This window comes from Tympanuchus pallidicinctus, unplaced genomic scaffold (genome assembly GCF_026119805.1).
Source record: "Tympanuchus pallidicinctus isolate F22 unplaced genomic scaffold, pur_lepc_1.0 scaffold9, whole genome shotgun sequence".
In the NCBI taxonomy this organism is placed as follows: domain Eukaryota; kingdom Metazoa; phylum Chordata; class Aves; order Galliformes; family Phasianidae; genus Tympanuchus; species Tympanuchus pallidicinctus.
This window is the reverse complement of record NW_026294813.1, coordinates 3,176,116-3,196,882: the sequence shown is the minus strand read 5'-3', so window position 1 is coordinate 3,196,882 and position 20,767 is coordinate 3,176,116. Positions and strand designations below refer to the sequence as shown.

Sequence of the window (20,767 nt, the reverse complement as noted above, 5' to 3'; positions counted from 1 at the left end):
TCTTCCAAGATGGTTGTGTGTGTGTGTCCATCAGACTAAATCAACAAGTGATCAAATTATGCAGTAACAGTGCATTAAATCCTACACAAGTACTGGCATTGCCAGGTTTTCTTGTGTCTTTTAATGTTTCACTTCTTGTTATCATAGCCCCTGCACACTGTTGATGGCTTGACTTTTACCCCAGAAATCAGACATATTAAAACTTTTACTAGAATACTTAATTGACATGGTTACTCACATCAACCTGTTGTGAACCTGTGGCAAAATATGATCCTGTACCAGGCTGGATAGTTAAGTCTACTCTAAGATACGGTACCGTTAATTTTGACTGTTCATGTCCACATAAGACCACAAGACTCAGGAGCTTACGATTCTAATAGTTTTTTTTTTTAAAAAAAAAAACAACAGTGATGTAATGCATGCTAATCAAATTCAAAGCCTTTGGAAACTGCTGTCACAGGGAAACTGACACAGAAAGGCATACTGAAGAATCAAATGAGAGTTTTACAGTACACTGAATGTACTGCACCTCTAGTTTTAGATGACAAGACAAATTTATTAAAGAAAACTACATCTTCAAAAGTTTTAGATAATTTTATTGAAAAAAATTAACATTTTTTTTTCTGGGCAACTCAGACTGCAGCAGCAGCTCATGAATTATTTCCATTAAAAGAGCCCTTTCACTGCAAAAATTATTTAACATCCAACAGTTCAGAAATTAAACCATCTCAGAAGACAATCCTCAAATACCACACAATCCACAATAAGTTTGAAGACAGCATACAGCATCACCACATCACGTGATATGATAAACTGTGATTTTTCCTGTTAGCTTAAGCACACTGTTATTGAGCCAGGATGCTTTAAGGAAAGCCACAACATTGTCACTGGATGTTGCATTCACGGAAGTTCACAAATAAGTCAAAATCTTGCAGAGTTAATCAGTCTCATAGAAATCCTCAAAGTAATACTTGAGTAAGTTCTAGCTGAGGAAATCCTCCATTGTGCAAGTCAGTACACTAAAACTCAAGTTCTAGAGAACTGCTGAAACAAGCTTAAATTTGTAACGGAAGCAGTTTACATACAGTATTAACTTATAATACAGATAAACCTCTTAGTGCACCAGTTTACACTGAAGAGTTCACAGACAAGTGCAGTACCTTCACAGTTACTTGAAGTCATCTTAAATAAATTCCACTAAAAAACACTTTATGGTAGTATTCCACACATCACAAGCAAGCAATCTTTTGTGCTCAAAAAGATGTACAAGTATTTTTCCTGTGCCCTCAAATACACTCTTACAATAAAAAAAAAAAACAAAAAAAAAACAACCAACAAACAGGAACACAACTCACAAACTCACTTTGAACATCTTAAAGAAGTAATTTAGAATCATAGTTCAAGAGTTCAAAGGGAATGTAAAAACGGCATATGCCCACTATAATTACAGGTTCAAGTTTTTCTAAATAACAGATGTCTTCCCTGTATTCCAGGAAAAGGTACCTACCACACTTAGCAGAACTTGTTCATACTTCAAAAAAAGAGCTATAAAGGGACAGTCAGCACTAACTAGATCTGGCTGAGTAGATGCTGAAGTCAAGAGCAGCCAGCAGCATACTGTGCAATAACTTACGGGCTGCAAAGGAGGAGCAATTTTCTGTTTGGTGCCGGAAAAACATCCTTCAGCCCATTGTAAACTATTTTTATCAGGCTTATCAGATTAACTGCTAGATTTATCAGGTTAACTGTAGAAAGAGTTATTACCCTTTCTTAGCACCTATACAAGCACTGAAGCCCTTTTCACAAATTTCTACTATTTTAAAGCTTAGCGTTCTTTCATCTACTATTCCAAGTCATTTGACCTGCTTAAACTGAAGCTACAATTAATGTTTTTACAGGAGATACAAGAAATGAGAAAACTAAGAACAAATGTTGTTATGTGGAAGTAGCTGCTTTAGCTGCTTCCTCTCTAATAAAAGTGCAAATATAATATACACATTCTTGGCTTTTCCTAAGGTATGTAGTGGGAAAAGATCATTAAGCAGCTAATAATATAAAGAAAGCCATAATAATAGATTGTGAAATAAATTTTCTGTACTGGGTGAGGTTCACAGGTCAGCATGTTTTTTCACTGTAACAGAAAATTCCATCTACCTATCTGTAAAACAATGCTGATCACCTCCACCGTCTGGTTCCTCACCCCTACTGCAGCAAGAAAAATGACACTATCCACTTTTGATCTATTGGCTATGTTCTTTCTACCTCTTTTACTGATATGAAGAGAGTCATGGGCATGGTTTCTTCATTGGCAACTACTGCATACTAGAAGAGGAGGCCAGGAGATTATCCATTATCAGTAAAAAAAAAATTATCTGATTTGCATGTGTAGCAGAAAAGGAAGACGCCACTAAGTGATCATAATCTCTTCTACATTTAAAGTGTTACACCTGCATTTAATGAGCTTATGAATGACTGACCTTTGAAAATAAAGACACTAGTAACAGCTGAATGTGAAACATGGAGTAAGTATTAATCTAAACACAGAATGTTCACATCATATTTTGTCATTTGATCTTGTAAAGGTTGTAATTAGTGAACGCTTTTTTCATCACAGAAAACGTGGTGAAACCAACAAGGAAAGGCCACTACCTTAATCCAGAGGCTTGGCTTCTACATAAGAGTACACAGATGGACTGTATTACACCACACTACTTCTTTAAAAAGGTGTGAGTTTTGTGGTTTGTTTTTTTTTTCTAAACTTTGTCTTCTTGAGAAGTAAAATTAATCTATGAAGGCAGATTATATCCTCAAGCATTCATAATACATTTTCAACTTAACATCACTATATTCTACCCATAAATAATTTAGCATGTGTACACTTATAAAAAAGCACTAAAAAAAATCCCCTTGGAAACAGTCAGCTAAACAATGCCATCTAGCTGCATAATACTACAACACTGTTCCCCATTCTCAATTTTCTTTGCCCTGCTATGCTTCCTTACAGTCAGCAACAGGGAAGCTAATAAATAGTGCACGACACATTTACCATTAGCAATGTATCTGCACGTAATTTTCAACACAAGCCTTAGATAAATGCCTTTCTTAGATGTAAGAGAAGCATCACCTGTTTCAGGCTTACAGTCAGAGCAGGCTATTCTAATAGTTTGCTATGAATTTTGGAATAGTTTCTTGGGAAAGCATTTCTGAACCTCTCAAAATGTTTCTGACATCAACTACCGTAATGGTGTTATGAATATTAGATACATTCTAACATATTTCATCAGAATTCAAAATTTTCACAAGCTAATTCCACTAAAAATAATTTCAAGGCACTCATGTAACTAGCCAATTTCACTACTTGTACACACATGAAGTTTCAAAAGGACTAACTGCAGAAGCTTACTGAAACAATTATCCAAACTTGCATGAAGTCTTAAATTTTTCTGTAACCACTCACTTAAAGGAAGTCTCCTCTTCAGACAACAGACTTTGTTACAAAATCCTAAATCATGCAAACACAACAAAACAGTGAACTATAAACTTATCTGTTCTGAAATTAAGCCACATCCAGGACACCAGCAGCCACTAATTGCCTTGAAAGCCAGTCTAGTCCTTCAAAAAGTCCTGTACCACTTCGAGCATCACAGCCCTGGATAAACCAGTTACGGCCACAGCAGAGTTTGTGGAGACTCAACAGTTCTGTAAGTTCTTCCACTGAAAGCGCACCTGCTACATCCTACAACAGAATCAGACAGACTCAATTACTCTTCTGAACTGTGTTTGAATGATTTTTAACTGATGGCTTAGACTGAGGTTATGGATCACATGAAAGCTTTCCAAACACAAAAGTCAGACAGCTACAAGTTTACAATAGATTATAATAAAACAAAAACTGACTACTGAATCTAGTAAGTACGTTAGTATCATTTATTTCCTAAAATTAAACATAAGGAGAATATGTACATTTTATTCCTTTCACATAACTATTCCCTTCTTACAGAAGAGGATTCAGAAAGTTTGAATTTCATAAATTGAAGAGCAAAAAAAAAAATCACAAGTACCTGTTTATTAGCAAAGATCAAGAGCAAGGCATCTCGTAACTCCTTCTCTGTTAATAATTTTGCAAGTTCACTGTGTGCTTCACTGACCCTGTCTCTGTGACTGCTATCAACAACAAACACCACTGCTATAAAAGAGAAATAAAACAAGCATTTTACACACATTTGTATAAAGTCAGCTGAAACCTACAACTGTTTTTTTGTTAGAAGTCTTCTATGTCAAATTTCCCAGCAGCACACAACTTCACTTTCAAGTCCAGGAAGACTGAGAAATACCATATATGCATATATACTTCATACAAAAATCTGCAATTCATCTTAAAACAAAGAAAAACTTTTCAGTTTTTAGTCTAGTTTAACAAATTCTGATGTTTTAACTGTTTTGGTTTAATCAGATTTAATCCTCAAAGATCTCTTTGAGAATCTCCATTCAAGCTATTTTTGATTCATTTCTGTTCAACAGACTCCCACACAACTGTTTCAATTTTCCTTAGTTAGCTGTAAAAATATCTGAAGTCAGACCAGTGCTGCTTTCCTGAGCTATGGACTACACATAATAGAGAAGATTTCCATAGTCCCAACACAGCAGCAGTAAACATGCACCACAAAGGGTAATCACACTGCCAGAAAGCTGGAGAGTTCAGAGGCAGAGCTAAAAGACAGCATTCAAACCTGTTCAATTTTAATAGAAAACAACACCAAAATCAAACACACCTATTGCAGATACACACCAAGGTAATTGCTTACTCCTTCATCCCAACTTATAGTTCTTCAAAACTGACATAACTATTGGTGTTTATAAAGTGAATGCTAAGAGGACAGTAGAAACCCAAAGTTAAACATCTTCAAGTTTGTAAAGACGAGGTGATTGAAAGTGTTGAAATTGGCAGTGAAGGATAAATAATACATAAAATGAAACACTGAAAAATCAACACTTGTCTTTCCTAAGTATTTAAGGCAATTCACAGCAATTTCATGAAGAGGAATTCCTTTCTAAATTGTTAAATGGCAGTTGAACACAAACAGAAGGGTAGCATTAAATTGCAAGTCAGCAATATTTATAACGAAGTTTACTAATAAACTGCTTGATTCTGAAACCTGGAATCTGAAGTCCACGATACCAAGTAAGAAATTATAAACCTCTGTAGAATTTTTTTAAAAGTTGCCAACTAGAGGCTCCTAAAGAACAAGCATTTTCATTTCTAGTGCTATTTAAAGTTTATATCTGGCAAGTACTACTTCTCACCATGCAAACTTTGGAACGTTATACCTTGTCTGTTGTCAGACAAAGCCTCAGATTCTAATTTTGTTTGGCTCCATGAACTGTCTGATGGATTTATGCAGAATGTACCTTATCACAACAAACAACTGGATTAAAATATTTAGCCCATGAATCTAGCAGCTGAATTTTGCACTAGACAAACTTTTTTTTTTTTTTTTTTTTTTTACAGTTATAAGTATTCTATTAATAATTTTTTTGGCTCTGAGATATAAGCTAGAAGACAAAATACGATTTAGGAGATTTCTATTAGTCTCACCTTGAGTATTGAGATAATAATGCTTCCACAAGGGCCTCAACTTGTGTTTTCCTCCTACGTCCCAAATAGTAAACTTCAGATTCTTGTATTCTACTGTTTCAACATTAAAACCTAAATTAAAAAATATTCAAGTTTTATAATCTTGTGCTATATGAATGTAAAATAATCAAATTCCACAGACAAATAAAGCATTCAGAAAATTCTTACATTTAAATTGTTGTGACTAACCTATTGTTGGAATTGGCTGCATGAATTCATCTTGCTTTAACTTAAACAAAATAGTTGTTTTGCCAGCTCCATCTAATCCTAGAGTGACAACTCGAATTTCCATTTTTGGTCCAATATGTACCCTGTTGTCCTGGAAGAAGCAGCACAATAGAAAGTTAAGGATTTCATAATTTGATTTTCCTAACAGGTCAGGTGCTTATGTTCTCACTATTTGTGATTAAGTAAATGAACTCCAGAAACACAAGGCACTGTCATCATCCAATCACCTCCAGCAATAACACAGACCACAGTGTCCAGCAAATTCTGTAGTGAACTTGCAACTTCTACCTGGCTTATCACGTCTTTTAGAAAGATATCCAATCTCATGCTTGTTCATATTTCAGGTTCTTCTGTCATGGGGCTTTGACCCAAAAATAAACTGCTCACAGCAATTAGAATTCTCAGACCTGAGGAATCTGCTGGTTTAGTAACTTTTTCCATTATGCTTTCTCATAGTATTACTATTCCCACCTACAGAATTATTCCATTGATGAAGGCTCCACAGCTATACTTCTTCACCTCAAGCCATTTCCAATCTTTTACAACTTGATAGCAGCAACATTATTTCAGATTACTGCTTGAAATAATGATTCAAAACACATACACACCACTTCCGAAGTAGGTACTTACCACAGAAATAACAAGAATGATTTAACTCTAAACAATTATTTTCCAAAAGGATGTGGCATGAAATCTCGAAAGAGAACGCAAGAAACATAGATGATGGCAGCAGTACTGATGGTTAACAACATAAAATGCTTAGGACAAAACTCATGTGGAAGCATTCATTTCCTTATAATAAAGGCTTCAACAGCAACATTTAGATCCTGTTTCACTTCAGCACTAACAGATCCCATTCCTCTCAGTTGAGCAGAACGAGAAAAAAAATTAAAGGTCATTTAAAGTACTTCTTTAGATTCTCAAGCTCATTTTCTCTAACTAGATGAATATCACGATTATCAAAATCCAAATAATTTCACTATTTTCAAAATTAAAATGGTACTGAAATACCAAAGCAATAAATAAAACCAAAGAACACATATGTAGCCCAAACTATAAGTGAACACAAAGCTACTGCAAGACATCAATTAATAAATTAAAAGAAATATGTAGGTCACTCCAAACGTAATATTTATTTCCACAGAATATTTGACAGCTAGGAAGAACATAGTAACACCATGAGAAAAATCCTCAGATACAAAACATTTTTTCAACACAGTCGCCACCAGTAGCTATGCATTTCTGCTAGCAATGAACAACAGTCTGCACTGTGCTTGTAAAAATCTGCACCAGAGGTGGCCCACTGTCACTGTTGCCACTGCTGAAATGCACCACCCAGCACCTCACTGTGCTCACATCCACTGTTTGGTCTCCATAAATGATCAGCAAGTGTTGATGAACATCAGTAGGTGACATGTTTTCCACATGAAAGAATTTAGTGACACGCCTTTGCTCCATCTGCACTTCCATATCAGACACCATTCTCTCAGACAGTACCTCTGCTGCCATCTGTCACACAGTAACAAAGTGTAATGGAAATTCTGGTGGGAAGGTTCAACCTCTACTACCATAGCACCAATATCCTCCTTCAACTCCATGGGCAAACATAAAACAGGAGACATTACTCCCAGAGCAACCCACATACATTACTTTGAATGGTATAAACCGAAATATATGTTAACATTTATGTTTTCAAAACACAGCTGTGCAATATTCAAAAAAAAATGTAGTATTCTGCAGGTGTTATACATGGAAAACAAAATGTCAGTCAGAGCTGAATGTACAGCAAATCTGGGATACCACCAAATAAAAGTATTTCTGGAATTCATGAATGCTAACCTAAATCTCTGAAGAACAGCAGCTTATATTCAAATAAAACTACTAATGTAGCCAATGTTAAATATTGTTTCTTGTACTAATCGTAACAGGGTGGTTTTGCTGTCCCAGAGAGCACTCATCTTGTGATAAGATGCTGTACATGCTGAACTGTCCTCGTTTGCTGCAACAAATACAGTACTGTAATGAAGACACATTATTCTTACTTTCACTTAAAGCACATCTGGCACTTGATAAATTGGGTAGCTATATTTGTCATGAGATTAAAAATACCTTTGTAAAAGTGACAGGTATGCTAGCATCCAGCTGTATGTGATCTGCAAGTTCTGTAAACTGCTGTTGCTGCTTCTGTAACGTCTCTAGCAGTCTTGTAATTTCCTGTTTGGCCAACACTACTCTGCAGTCATCCTAAATAGACAAAAACCAGAAAAGCATACCTTTCTTTTAGTAATTTACTTAGTAGAACCAAACAAATGTAAATACAACAGTTTTATTTTAAAGAGAAATGCTTTAGGTAAACAAATATTCACAGAAAAACTTTAAAATTAAAAAAAAAATACATAGGTCTTGTCATTCTTCTCTACTACTAGCAGATACTAAACAGTTCTGTGTTTTAAAAAAGTTATTCCTGATCTTAGTCCTTTATGTATAAGAATATAAATTACAAAAGAGTGAAGTTAAACATTTAGAATATTTACATCATTCACGTGCAATGTACTCAGCTGAAGTACAGTTGCAGCTTCATAGCACACTAACATAACTGATAAAAAGGATTATCAATACCCAGATGTTATTGACAAAGACTTGCTGAGTTAGATGTACATGACTATGCAATCAAACACTTAGATAAAAAAAAAGTACAAGTGACACACTAATGAAGTACTTTCTCACAAAGTTCATTACAGATGCCATTTACTTTTTGTTATCATTAAGAGAATATTGCATCAGACAGTCTTACACATTCACTTTCTTCACACTTTTAATCTGATACTGACTTACACATACTGTAAGTGCAAAGATCAAGAGCAAGACATTTAGTATAAAACTGTTTTTTTCCCCTACCAATTTCACATAACCATTTTCAAAGAAAGTATTACCATCTGCAACTATAAAATCCTTCCCATAAATCCCACATGCTTTTTCTTCCTTCTTGTTCACCTCTGTTCCAAAAACCTGTCTCATAATCAACCAGAAGTTACTCCAGAGTCACATGAATTTATAGCAACTGAAGGACTAGGCCAATCTCATGTTATATAGTTACAGCTTTAAAAATATAAAATAAAATGCAGAGTACCACCTAACCTTCTTGTTTGTAGCCCAAACTTACGCTGCATTCTCTTTCACTTGTCAGATGTTACAGTTCACTTGCCAACCCACCTGTTGTAAAGTTTTTTCACAATGAAGGCAAGCGGTTGAAACCTGTGACAATAGGATAGTCATGTCTTCTTGTTGTTGTCTAAGCCAAATCAACTTCTCTCTCACGTGAGCATCAACAACACTAAGAGCCATTTCCTCCTGACGACAGAGGGTTTCATGAAGATCCGAAAAATAGGCCCGGACACATGAGCGAGCATTGTCTGCAGTCCCAGGTACCTATCACGGCACAAGAGACCAACAAGATTAAAACACCACAACAGTGCACAAGTGCATTTTTTTCATATTTCTTAATTACATTCAAGTCTGCTTAGCTACCTTATAGTTCTAGTCCCATTTACACAGATAGCCTCATCATTGTCAAGGTCAAGATCCTCCAAGTAATTATTTCAATAATCAGGTAGCTTTCATACAGCTTTCCCTACTGATTCTCTATATTCATACAGACTAAAAGCCTTGTCATGTACTACAAGACTGTACTACAAGATTGCCTCTTGTCTCAGTAATAAGATCTTGGTACTGAGACAGCGGTGTTAATCTCTTCGTAGACATAAAAACTTAAAGCTTTGTCTTATGAAGTCTACATACAGTTTTCCAAGAACTTCCTCAAAATGGCACACACTGCAATAATGTATGTTATAATTCACTACCCCCAAAAAAGATCTTAATGTGTTAAAGGCTTAAAAACAACCTTACAAGCTCTTATCTGTTATTACAATCAGTAAATATGCAGGAAAAAAAAGAAACCAAAGAAGAAGGTAGCATACGTGTTCTGTATGGGCCATTCCAACTCCATCTTCAACAATTTGTTCTCCTCCTTCTATATGCTGAACTATTCCAACTAATTTTCTGGAATAATCTGAGATCTCTTCTGTGAAAGTTCTTATACAGTGGGCCATGTCTAAAATGGATGCACGAATCTGATTTGCTTCTGGTTCCAAGACAGAATGCTATTAATTAAAAGCAACATATCAATGATCAAGCATAAATATCTTTCTTAACCTTCTCTTCCACCTTACTAGATATAAAAATATATGAATTAAGTAAATTACATAAATGCATTATTCAGAAGCTATGCACTATTCTGTTACTAAGACAGGCATCTAGCAGTTACATAAATACAAACAAGAACTACTAATTGAACACAAAATGGTGGATGGAATGCAAATGATTGGATGAACCAGCTGCAAGATGAAAAACAACTTTCAGGACAGGCAATTTAATACTGTGAGAAGTTCTGAAAAGCATCAAATTAAGGGACAGAACACCTTTACTTATAAATAACTTAATGCAGTCTTAACTATAACAGTTTTTCTTCTAACTTTTATCCTGGTAGTTCTTCAAATGAAAAGGAAAACGGAAAGAAAATCATGACAGTACTTCTATAAAGTCACATGAAGATTCTACTCTCCTCTCTTGATAACCTTCTGTGCTTTAATTGAATAAATATGCGAGTTGTTCCACAGTACGACTAGAAACAGATTCTTAGCAGTACCTTATGACCTTGATGCTTCCCATACTCTTTGCAGACACAACACATGAGAGGACTGGCCTGACAATCCTCTTCTAAGCAAACAAACTCAATAGCATGCACTTGGTGTTGGGAGCACATGGTCTTCTCATGAGGCTTATCAGCAAGAGGTACACGTTTATGTTTCGCAAGCGTCTTTGTAGAATGAGTAAGCTGAGAGCAGTCTGCACACAGGTGAGTGGCACAAACAGTGCAATAAACAGATGCAACATGGGCTTCATCTTCATCGCAGCGAATGATACTCTAGAAAAATAATACCAACATCAACCAAAGTTGTTAATATTTAATGTCAACAACAATGGGAAAAAAATCAGAAGACCTGACACCGATGTGGACTACTTCGAAAACTTGACTTCTTGTTATTTAACAAAGATAAAAAAGTCACTTTCTTTTACTACAAGTTCCAATATTATTCTAGAGGGGTATTGATTGAGAAGTTAATTAACTCCATAAATGTAAGCTTCAGCACAAGTTGCAAAGCTTTTGAGGCTAAAGTAATTCAAGCTCTAGACAACTCTTCAACACAGGCATTATAGAAAGAAGAATGAGAAAGTTAGAGACAAAACCAAGGTGCTTAAAGCAGACTTTTCTGGTAAAGAACCTTTTGCATAATGCAGTCATATTGATTGACTATAAAAGGCAACTATCTGGAATAAAGAGCTGCTTCAAAGTCTCCAGAAAGAGATGCTAGGAAGTTCTAGAAAACTCCCCTAAAATTATGATAAAATATTCAAACAAGTAACCCTCTGGAAAAATCTAAAGCCTAGAAAAGAGGAAGATATACCTGATAATACACCTGATAATAACTTCTCTGATTTAGTCAGTGCACATTAGAATTTAATTATGAAGTAATTACTGAAAATATTCATATTAGATACAGAAAGAAAACAACTTCATTGATGAAATTACACTTGCCAAGAGAATTTTCCTCTCTCTAATGATATTTTTTAAGCAAATGTAACAAAGTCCTCTTCTCTTCTCAAAATCTGTACCTCTCCAGATAGACCAATGGCTTCTTCTGCTGTCCCACACTGTCCAGGAGGCCCATTCTGCAACCGTTCCAAGAGTTCCAACAAAGCAAAATTCTTTTTCAATCCCCAGACACCAGAATCTCCTATTTTTGAGAAAGGATTAAATGAAGGGGGGGATAAGAAGAAAATGCCCAAGCAAATAACACAATGAGAATTTTACAAAGCACAGACAAGATTTTAACAAACATTAAGAAGAACATATAATTCCAGTGAGACACCATGACCACTGTTATTTCACAATACTATTCCATAATGTTCCTTCTTTCTATTATAGATTTACTATTTATGCAGATTTTCCCTACTTAATAAATGCCATCTGTAAAATAATCTGCAATAACTAATAACAAAAGACCATAAAAAGCACAGTCATCATGAAATTTCATACATTTTGCATAACTACATACAGTTCACATTTCTACTGCACTAACAGAAGCTATGAAGAACCCACATTAACCCCATACTCCCTGAATCAGAAGATGGAATACCTACTGCAGACAGCAGAAAACAATGAAAATGAAAGCAACATTCAGAAAGAAAGACCTATGTGCAGAACTATCGCACACAACAAAAATGATTCCTGCATCCCTATGACTGCTGCTAAATGCTATCTCATAAGCATACAAAAATCTTAAGTGATTACTCTTCCAAGAAAATATCACTTTTTTTTTTTTTTAACATTGGTATCTTAAAAACATTTTCTTAGTTGAAAGGCAATTATGCCTCTAAGATAAAGCATTTTGAGCACTTAATCGTTACTTCTTAGTCACTGCAGAATCACTGAATGGTTAAAGTTGGAAGGGACCTCTAGAAGTCAACTTTCATGTTGCCCAGCTCTCTCCTCAAGCAGGGACATCCCACAGAGTGCCCAGGTCAATATTCAGTCAGCTTTTGAAGCGATCTCCAAGAAGGAGATTACACAAATACACCAGGCAACCTGTGCCAGTGCTCTGTCACCCACATAGCACAGAAGTGCTTCTTGATGTTCAGAGGGAACCTTCTGTGATCCAGTTTGTGCACACAGCCTCTTGTCCTGGCAATGGGCACCACAGAGAAGAGCCTGGCTCTGTCCTCTCTGTATCCTCCCTTCAGGTATCCTTTCAAACTGATTAGGGATTTCCTCCTGACTCCTCTCTTCCCCGGCAGTACAGTCCCTGCAGTCTTCAGCCTTTTCTTACAGCAGAGGTTCTCAAGTCCCTTCATCATCTTGGTGGCCCTTTTGTTTGACTCTCTAAGGCACATCCAGGTCTCTCTTGTATTGGAAGACCAAGAACTTAACGCAGTGCTCTAGGTGTGTCTTCACCAGTGCTGAGAAGTAGCAAAGGATCACCTCCCCTGACCTGCTGTCAATACTCCTCCTAATGCAGCCTAAGAAATTTCTAGCCTTCATTGCTTCAAGGGAAAACCATGCCTACAAGGAACCTTTTCTAAGAGCTGCCCCTCAGCTGGCCATTCCAATCTTTCCTCTATCACTCTACTGAGAGAATTACTTATTTCTAATGCAGGAAAATACATACCTAGCACCTTCCTCTGAGAGTGATTATGCATAATAATAAACTAATAATACATACTTCAGTGGGATGCTATGGAACATTCCTCAAATGGGATGTTTGCTGGTTTCAAAGACCAAGGATACAGAATCTGAATATACATTACCTAGAGAGTTATGTTTGATTAACTGCAGTAGGCTGACTACTATTACTGACTCATGACTGCAGACTTTCGGAAATTTGGTGAGCTGGATGATTCGTTTTTTAAAGCAGTTTTACGTGGAATTCACTACAAATTTCTAGAATGATAGAGCTATTTCTGTCTTGTTTTGTTCTAAGCTCAAAGGCCAATCTACTTTTGAGTATTTCTACTGCCTAAGCCGTAACCTTATTACCACAGAATTTGGAATCAGTTTAAGTCACAACTCATGCAAACGAAGTTATTCATATATAGTGCATACAACCAACACAGGAACAGGTTTCAACTACTTGTTCACGGTTCCTGATTTGGAAGGGACAAACTAAGAAACATGCATCTTCCTGATGAACTAAAAAGAGTTGTCTCCTGCTATCGTTGTAGGGAATCCATTACAATCCAGTTCATCAAAACTGGCAGAAGAGTTAATAAATAAGCTAAACCCCTCCTAACAAATATTACAGAATCTATGAATGCTTACAATTTCACAACAAATCTCTGACCATAAGTCAGAGATTAAAGAAAAGCTCAAGTAATTAAATAATTAGCATTCAGTAGTAATGCTGGATATATTCTGCATGCTGGCACTTCTTTTGAGCACTGAAATGAACAAAAAGTTTTATCACACAATGCTGCCCTTTAACAGACACTGACTGAAGCACATACAAGTTATCAACTGCAGGAAAACGGGGGTTTTCACTAGCTTTGAATAGAATGATAGAAAGCAGCACATAAGCAACTTTACAGGTACTAACAGGGCACAGATGTGTATACATTTACGTAGTTAAGCAAAAGCCTGGAAGTACTTTCTTGTATTTAAAAAGAATCTGTATACTCTGTCAAACTTTTGTACTGTGTTCTTGAGATAAGAACAGGCAGCAACTTTTCTTAAACAAAACTGCATGTACTTAGTGCTTTTTTATTTTAAATACTTGTAGTCCAAGCAAATGTACCAATGCAAGAACATAAACTGATCTATCGGTACACTTCTACTTATTAAGCCATTGCAAAAAAATAAAATGGCTTATCATTTCATTCAAGTGACAGCTTAAATGTTGCTTTAACCATGAATGTAGAAAACAAAATTTTAGAAAACTGCACCAGATCCAGAAAAAAAAAATCTGGGCTTCCTCTCGTAATTCAGTTGCAAAGACAGCGGAACAGCAACTGGAGACAAAGGCTGGCTCCAAACGACCTCTAAAAATCCCTGGCATTTTCAGTCCATGTATTTGGTGTCTGACAGGAGTGTCCTTCTGACATGACCTCACAGAACCTACACCTCACTTATCTTCCCAAACAGAAAGTCCAGGCTACTTTAACCGTCTGATTCTCCCAAGTGTTATTTCAAGCGCCCTCTGTTACAATGCCCTGTGGTGGCCTGGTAGCTGTACGCCCTCTGCATCCTTCATCTCCATTAAACTAGACTTTTTTTTCCCCCTCGGTACTGAGAGCTGTCAAACATGCCATAAATTCCAACATACTGTTTCATTTGAAGGAAAATACATAATAATACAAAAGAGAACAATAACAATACATGTTTCATAGCTATGAAACAAGACTGGTTTTAATACTTAAAACCAGTTTAAAATACATACAAGTGCTTTTACAGCCTGCCAATATTTTTCTTGCTGTACTGTTTCACAGAGTAGAGCTGCACTGCATGGTTAGGTACTGCTGCCTGGAAGAGACTGTAGAACAAATACCTCCTGTTTTCTTAAGATGACTTTCCTAGTAAAAGTAAGAGCAACAATGCTGAGGCATCTCTGAAGAGGGATGTGAACAGGAGCCAACATATCCACTTTCCTGACCTAACCACTTCATATTATTTACAGTTTTAACACACAAAACTTTATTTTCTAGGTACAATTCCCCACAGGCATTTCTATTATTCTGAGAGGCTGAACCCAAAATATGAATTACCTAAAATAAAAGGTGAACTTCAGAATACAGATAAATGGATGGAAACAACTTTCCTGTGGCTATAAACGGGAGCATGTATATGCAATTCTCCAACCTCCTCAACTTGTACAGAACAACACTTACTGCATGTTAAAAAAAAAGCCACACCAAAAAACAATTCCTTGTCAGGAATGGACTGCATGTGACTTGCAGCAATCTGCAAGTCTGCTGTCTTTGGAAGTAGGCCTACCAGATAATGAAGTTTGCTGCAAAGCAAGTACATGACACTGCTCTCTCCAGTTACTAATACAAAAGAAATTTTCTACCATGCAAGCAAAATTACCAGTATTCAATTTAAGACCTCAGCAATCTCTAAAACAGAATGTGAACAAAACCCATTACTCTTATGTTCAATTTTTTGTTCACCACATTTTCTGAAGGAGTTTATGTTCTGGTCTTTTACAACCTTTACAACTACACTTAGCACAAACATAGTCATCTTCATTACCTTTTAGCACAAGCACTCCTATCATTGTAACAGTGTTTTTCCAAAAGAGAGCAAAAAAAAAAAAAGTAATCTCTCGCTACAAATTGAAAAAAATGCCCATTTTAGGAATCTAAACTCCGTCAAATCAGTTTGTAAACAGAGCTTGGATTTTCTGGCACTCCATCCATAGAGACTTTTGGACACTAACTCTCCAAAATCAATTACAGAAAAGCATCTGATGGTTCTCTTCTACAGCATTTAGAGTAACACTATCCCATATTAAAATGACTATGCACAAACTTCAGTTACTACAGTATAATACCTGCACATTAATAGCACACCCGTATAATTAATGCTGATACTTGTGTAGCTTTCAGAAATCCAGTGAGTCATTAATGCAGAGAATCATTAATAACAATATACATAGATGCATATTCACCAAAAGAATCAACCTGCTTACCAAACATTTTCTTAGCTTTTAATCAAATACTGGATAAGGCTGAAAGATGAAGAAGCTGTTCAATCTTCATAGAGTACACTATAAAAGTATTTTCTTTTAATTTACAAAAATTAAAAAGCCAAGAAAATTTCCTTAATAAATGTACTGCCTTTTGTTTACAATCCATTATCTGATCTTAATCATGTTCTTCTTCTTCTCTCCCACAGTTAGCATGAAGAGAAAGTCAAGTCAGAAAAAAAGCACAATTAACTTAAAGGCCTGTAGCTGTTCTGTCTTACAAGCTATTTTCTAGTTCAGATTTTAAATGTGTTAGAAACAACTTTGGAGACACACAAAGAACAGGCAAAACTTAAGCGTAAACATCTGAATTAATCTACTGAAGCAGAATTTGCAACAAATAAGCACCTATAAAACAGGCACTGTTTTACAGAAACTCACATTTCATTTCAATGGTACTTAGGAAAGTTTACATTATTTGAGAAAAAGCCTATTTGCTCCTTTTTGTGCTAAACACATTAAACAATTGCTGTGTAGTATGCACATACTTTATAATAAGAAAACAACACCAAAAGATAAGTTGCATAAGTACATTTGTTTATCTCTTAACTTCAGTTCAAGTTCTGCTTTGGTCACAAGTGTAAAAGAGTCTAGTGATCTCATCTCCGTGCCTACAAGGGATGTTTGTGCCCATTACAAAACTAGCACACAATCCGACAGTCTCTTCCGTAAAGAAGAGTAATACATGATTAGCAGGAAGCATGTGTGCCAGGAATGAGACAGTGACTGAGCTGCTGAAGATATTAAGATGGACTCCTGCCAACAATACAAATAACATTTTCAAGAGCATGAAGCTTGTCCGGGAAAAAATTACAAATAACAGGAGTAATAAAAAGAGCCATCTGCATCTGGATACCTGAACAAAGCAGAAGGGATATTGTATTACAGCCGCATTTTCTTGCACAATGTTTTGAAGTTTTATCTCAGGGCTCTAGCAAAAGAATATATAAACAGTGTCCATGGAATGGATTTGATGATGTACACCGAAGTCTGAATACATTAGCTGAACAAGTTTTAATGACAGAAAATAGTTCAAGCTCTGTAACATGGTGGTGGCACGAAGAGTTCACCTGAGCCATAAACTCCAAAAGGTTTCCTTAGCAGAGCTGCTGTGGTAAAGAGAAAAAGTTGGCCTCCAAAGCTATCACATAAGCACGTCCTTCACAAAATTCCCTGGTCTATGTATTTTGAAAAACAACTGAAACATTACACACAAAAACACACACTCACACCAAAAAACTAATCACAGAAAAACTTTAATCCCGTACACAACGGAGAAGAGAGAAAGAAGACTGTTAGAAATGATTTGCCTACTCTCCCAAACCTGAATATTTGGTAGAAAAAAGGCTTTGTAAGTATTATTGTCAATTTTTACTTCCAGACCTTGCATATCCTGAAATCCTGATTGTTTGAGAAGCCAGTTAGAAGCATTTTGTCTGTTTTCTACATATAGAAGAAACAGGCAAGCATATTTAACCAAACACCCAAATCAAAACAGGGAAAAGATATCCTTCCTAAAAATCTCTGGGAATCTCTTGAGAAGTGCTTAAGAATCCTTCTGAACATTTAGACAAATGTCGAGTTGAGTGATAGTAGAAAGAGCAAGGATAAACAAGTAATTCTATCTGCTTAAATGTATAGTTTAAAATTCCATTAGCTTAAAAGCATTCATAAAATCTATATTTAGTATCTTAACAATTTGTTCAACACAGGCAATTTTTTGCCCCAATCACCCAGCTCTTCCTTCAAAAGAACTTTCTCAGGACAGCAGTCTCATAATCTAGATTTAGTTACTGACCAGATGCCTGAGTTTAAATGCACTAAAAGCAGAACAGAGCTTATTTCCTAAAAGGCTCCTAAATAGAGGGGAGGGAAGAACCAGAAGTTGCTTTTATCAGGTGCATGGTTGCCATGTCTCCTTCCCAATTCCACTCCTGAGATCACCGAATGAAACAGAACTGCAGCAGAATTTAACAACAGCAGGTTGATTAGGACAAGACAACAAATGCACAAGCTACTCAGATGGATCATGACAGGATGCTGTCCATAATACACTACATTTTTACATTTCCTGAGACAGCTCTTACAGAGCAGATGAGATGTGGCTGTGACCCTCTTCTGCTTGAAATCATCAGGCAGAACATTTTTATTCACAAAAGCATTTTGACTCTCAAGCTGTTTTGCTGAAATTTTCTTTTTTTTTTTTTTTTTTTTTTTTTTGAGCAATGACTGGTCACAGCATATCATCCTTCTTTCCAGAACTATCCATGAGATGCAAGCCTACTTTCCTAGAAATGAAAGCTGCAACTTTCCTTCCACCTTCCTTTCTGTAGAAGTCTTGCAAATTTAACACATCACTGTGCTTCATGAGAAACTACGAATTTTATATAAGATTAAGAAACTTAGTGTTTTTATGAAACTGCATTTTTGTTGAATCTGAAACTCAAAAAAATTACTATAGGATGCTTTCAATTGTCAGGTGGAAATCACACAGTAAGAGCCACAAAGTGACCATGTCCCAATTATAATAAAACGCTCTGCTCTCAGATCACAAGACACAAGCAGCTGTCTCACACTGAAGTTTCACAACAGCAGGACTAACACGCTCCCTATTAAAACATACATACAGAAACCCTGTACAGTCATGGATAAAAAAATAAATTGTGAGACACTTTTAATCACATACCGTCCACACCTCTCCTACCACAAACAAAATTCAGATCACACTGACGTTTCTCTCCTCAGTTTTTGTTTCCATTAAATGCTTTAATATTCCTCTCACTCTAGCAGACCCTCTCACTTCAGAGTAAATACTTATTCATGCTAATGTGATAATTGTACATTTTTTTCATGGATTACTACATTTGAGATCTCCTTCTCCACGGATTCTCCTCTATCCTAACATTTTTATTTACTGTGCTATTCAAAGCTACTACAGATAGTTCTGTTCACAAGTTAACCTTGACACAAATTCTTCTTGTAACTTGTTTTCTCTGTAACCTTATGTTGAATAGACAATCACAAGCATGTGCCATATTTTGTCTGAAAGACTCCCACTGTGGAATAAAAGTTGCATCTAATCCTTTCAAAGGCTCTTCAGAGACATTTCTAAAGTAATAAGATCCCTAGATGCCAATTTAAGTTAAATTTCACTTCAAATTATCATATAGTTTAAGAACAGGTTTATTATCATTTCATCGTGATTTCAGACAAATTTGTTTGACAGAGAAACAACTTACATAATTGAATAGTTTATTTAATGTTTAGGACAACAGGAAACTGATGTCCTCTGAAGTATCCTTACACAGGAATTTGAAACAGATTAGTTATTTTATAAATACAGGTTTACAAATAAGATGCTTGCAAGCCTATGTTCAAGAAGATAAAGATTTATTACTTAATCTTTGAAAGACCTCTCTCACTCTTCTCAATAAAAAAAAGCATCCCACAGAAGGAATGCTGCAAACCAAACACCACAACTAGCATACTCACATTATTTGGCTCTATGTATTATCCATACACTTATCCAGTCATCCATTTTACCATACCAACCCTCTTTCCATCCATTTTCATCCCAATCAAAGCTACTGACTGTAAAAATTCTGACACCACATACTGCCAGCCCACTAACACAAACTGGCTTTTATACATTTTCTGCTAAGACTTCCTAGTCTTTTGAACATTCTGGGTCTTAACAAATTCAGACTAAAGCTTTCTTACCCAATTCAGTAACTTGCCGATCAAAAGGACAGCGGACGGCCCGGCCATGAAGGGGAAGCCGGGTGAGGCAGTCATGGCAGACAGTATGGCCACACAGAAGCAGTCGAGGAACTTTATCGCCTTGCAAAGAGAACACATCTTCACAGACTCCACACTCAAGAACCTACGATTTCAGAAAACATACCATCTGTTTCTAGGCTGAGGGGAAAAAAAAACAAACGGAAGCAGCACGCAGCAGCCCTCCCCAGAAAAGCTGGGACACAGCTGTCATTTGACCGCCTCCCGCCTCGCAGCCGCTCACCGGAGCCCCGCGGTGAGGTGGAAGCGCAGCGAGGCCCTCCCGCAGCGGTGTTTCGGCGCGACCCAGCCCACCGCCTCAGGGAAACCCTGCCGCCCCGGAGAGCCCTCACTACGCCTCTCGCCGAGCCCAGCAAGGGCAGACCGCAAGCCGGAGAGCGCCGAACAGCCCGTCTCACCTTCACGGCGGCGCCGGCTGGGCCCCGGTTATTACTAGCTCCACGGCTGCCGTCCGGCCCCGTCCCAGCCTTGTTTACAGCCAGGGCCGCCATCTTTGAAGGGCGGAGCACAGCGGGCCACAGAAAAAAACCCCGCCTTAACGTGCGCACTGTAGGGGCGGGGCTGCGCGCTTCCTCCGACCAAGCGGCAAAGAACTGCGGTTCCCGTCGTGCTCCGCGGGACTGCCGCTTCGGGAAGCTCTCGAGGACTGTCCGTCACAGCAGGCATCGCCTGCTGGGCGCCCGCGGGGCCCGCCTTCCTGCGAGGAGGGGCTGAGCAGTTGGTGGCGCCGTGGCGGTGCCGGGCGGGG

The 20,767-nt window shown here is 37.0% G+C and overlaps 1 protein-coding gene across 1 annotated transcript; it reads right to left on the bottom strand.

The window, feature by feature from the left end:
* Nucleotides 1–579: 579 nt before the first annotated feature.
* TRIM23 (tripartite motif containing 23) lies at nt 580–20,563 on the bottom strand. The gene is made up of 11 exons (XM_052670443.1): nt 20,418–20,563; nt 19,942–20,104; nt 11,597–11,718; nt 10,569–10,847; nt 9,841–10,023; nt 9,077–9,292; nt 7,973–8,107; nt 5,825–5,954; nt 5,597–5,707; nt 4,062–4,186; nt 580–3,736 (listed from the first exon to the last, which is right to left on the bottom strand). The coding sequence occupies exons 1-11, from the start codon at nt 20,508–20,510 to the stop codon at nt 3,557–3,559; spliced, it is 1,737 nt and encodes a 578-aa protein (XP_052526403.1). The 5' UTR covers nt 20,511–20,563; the 3' UTR covers nt 580–3,556.
* Nucleotides 20,564–20,767: the final 204 nt, after the last annotated feature.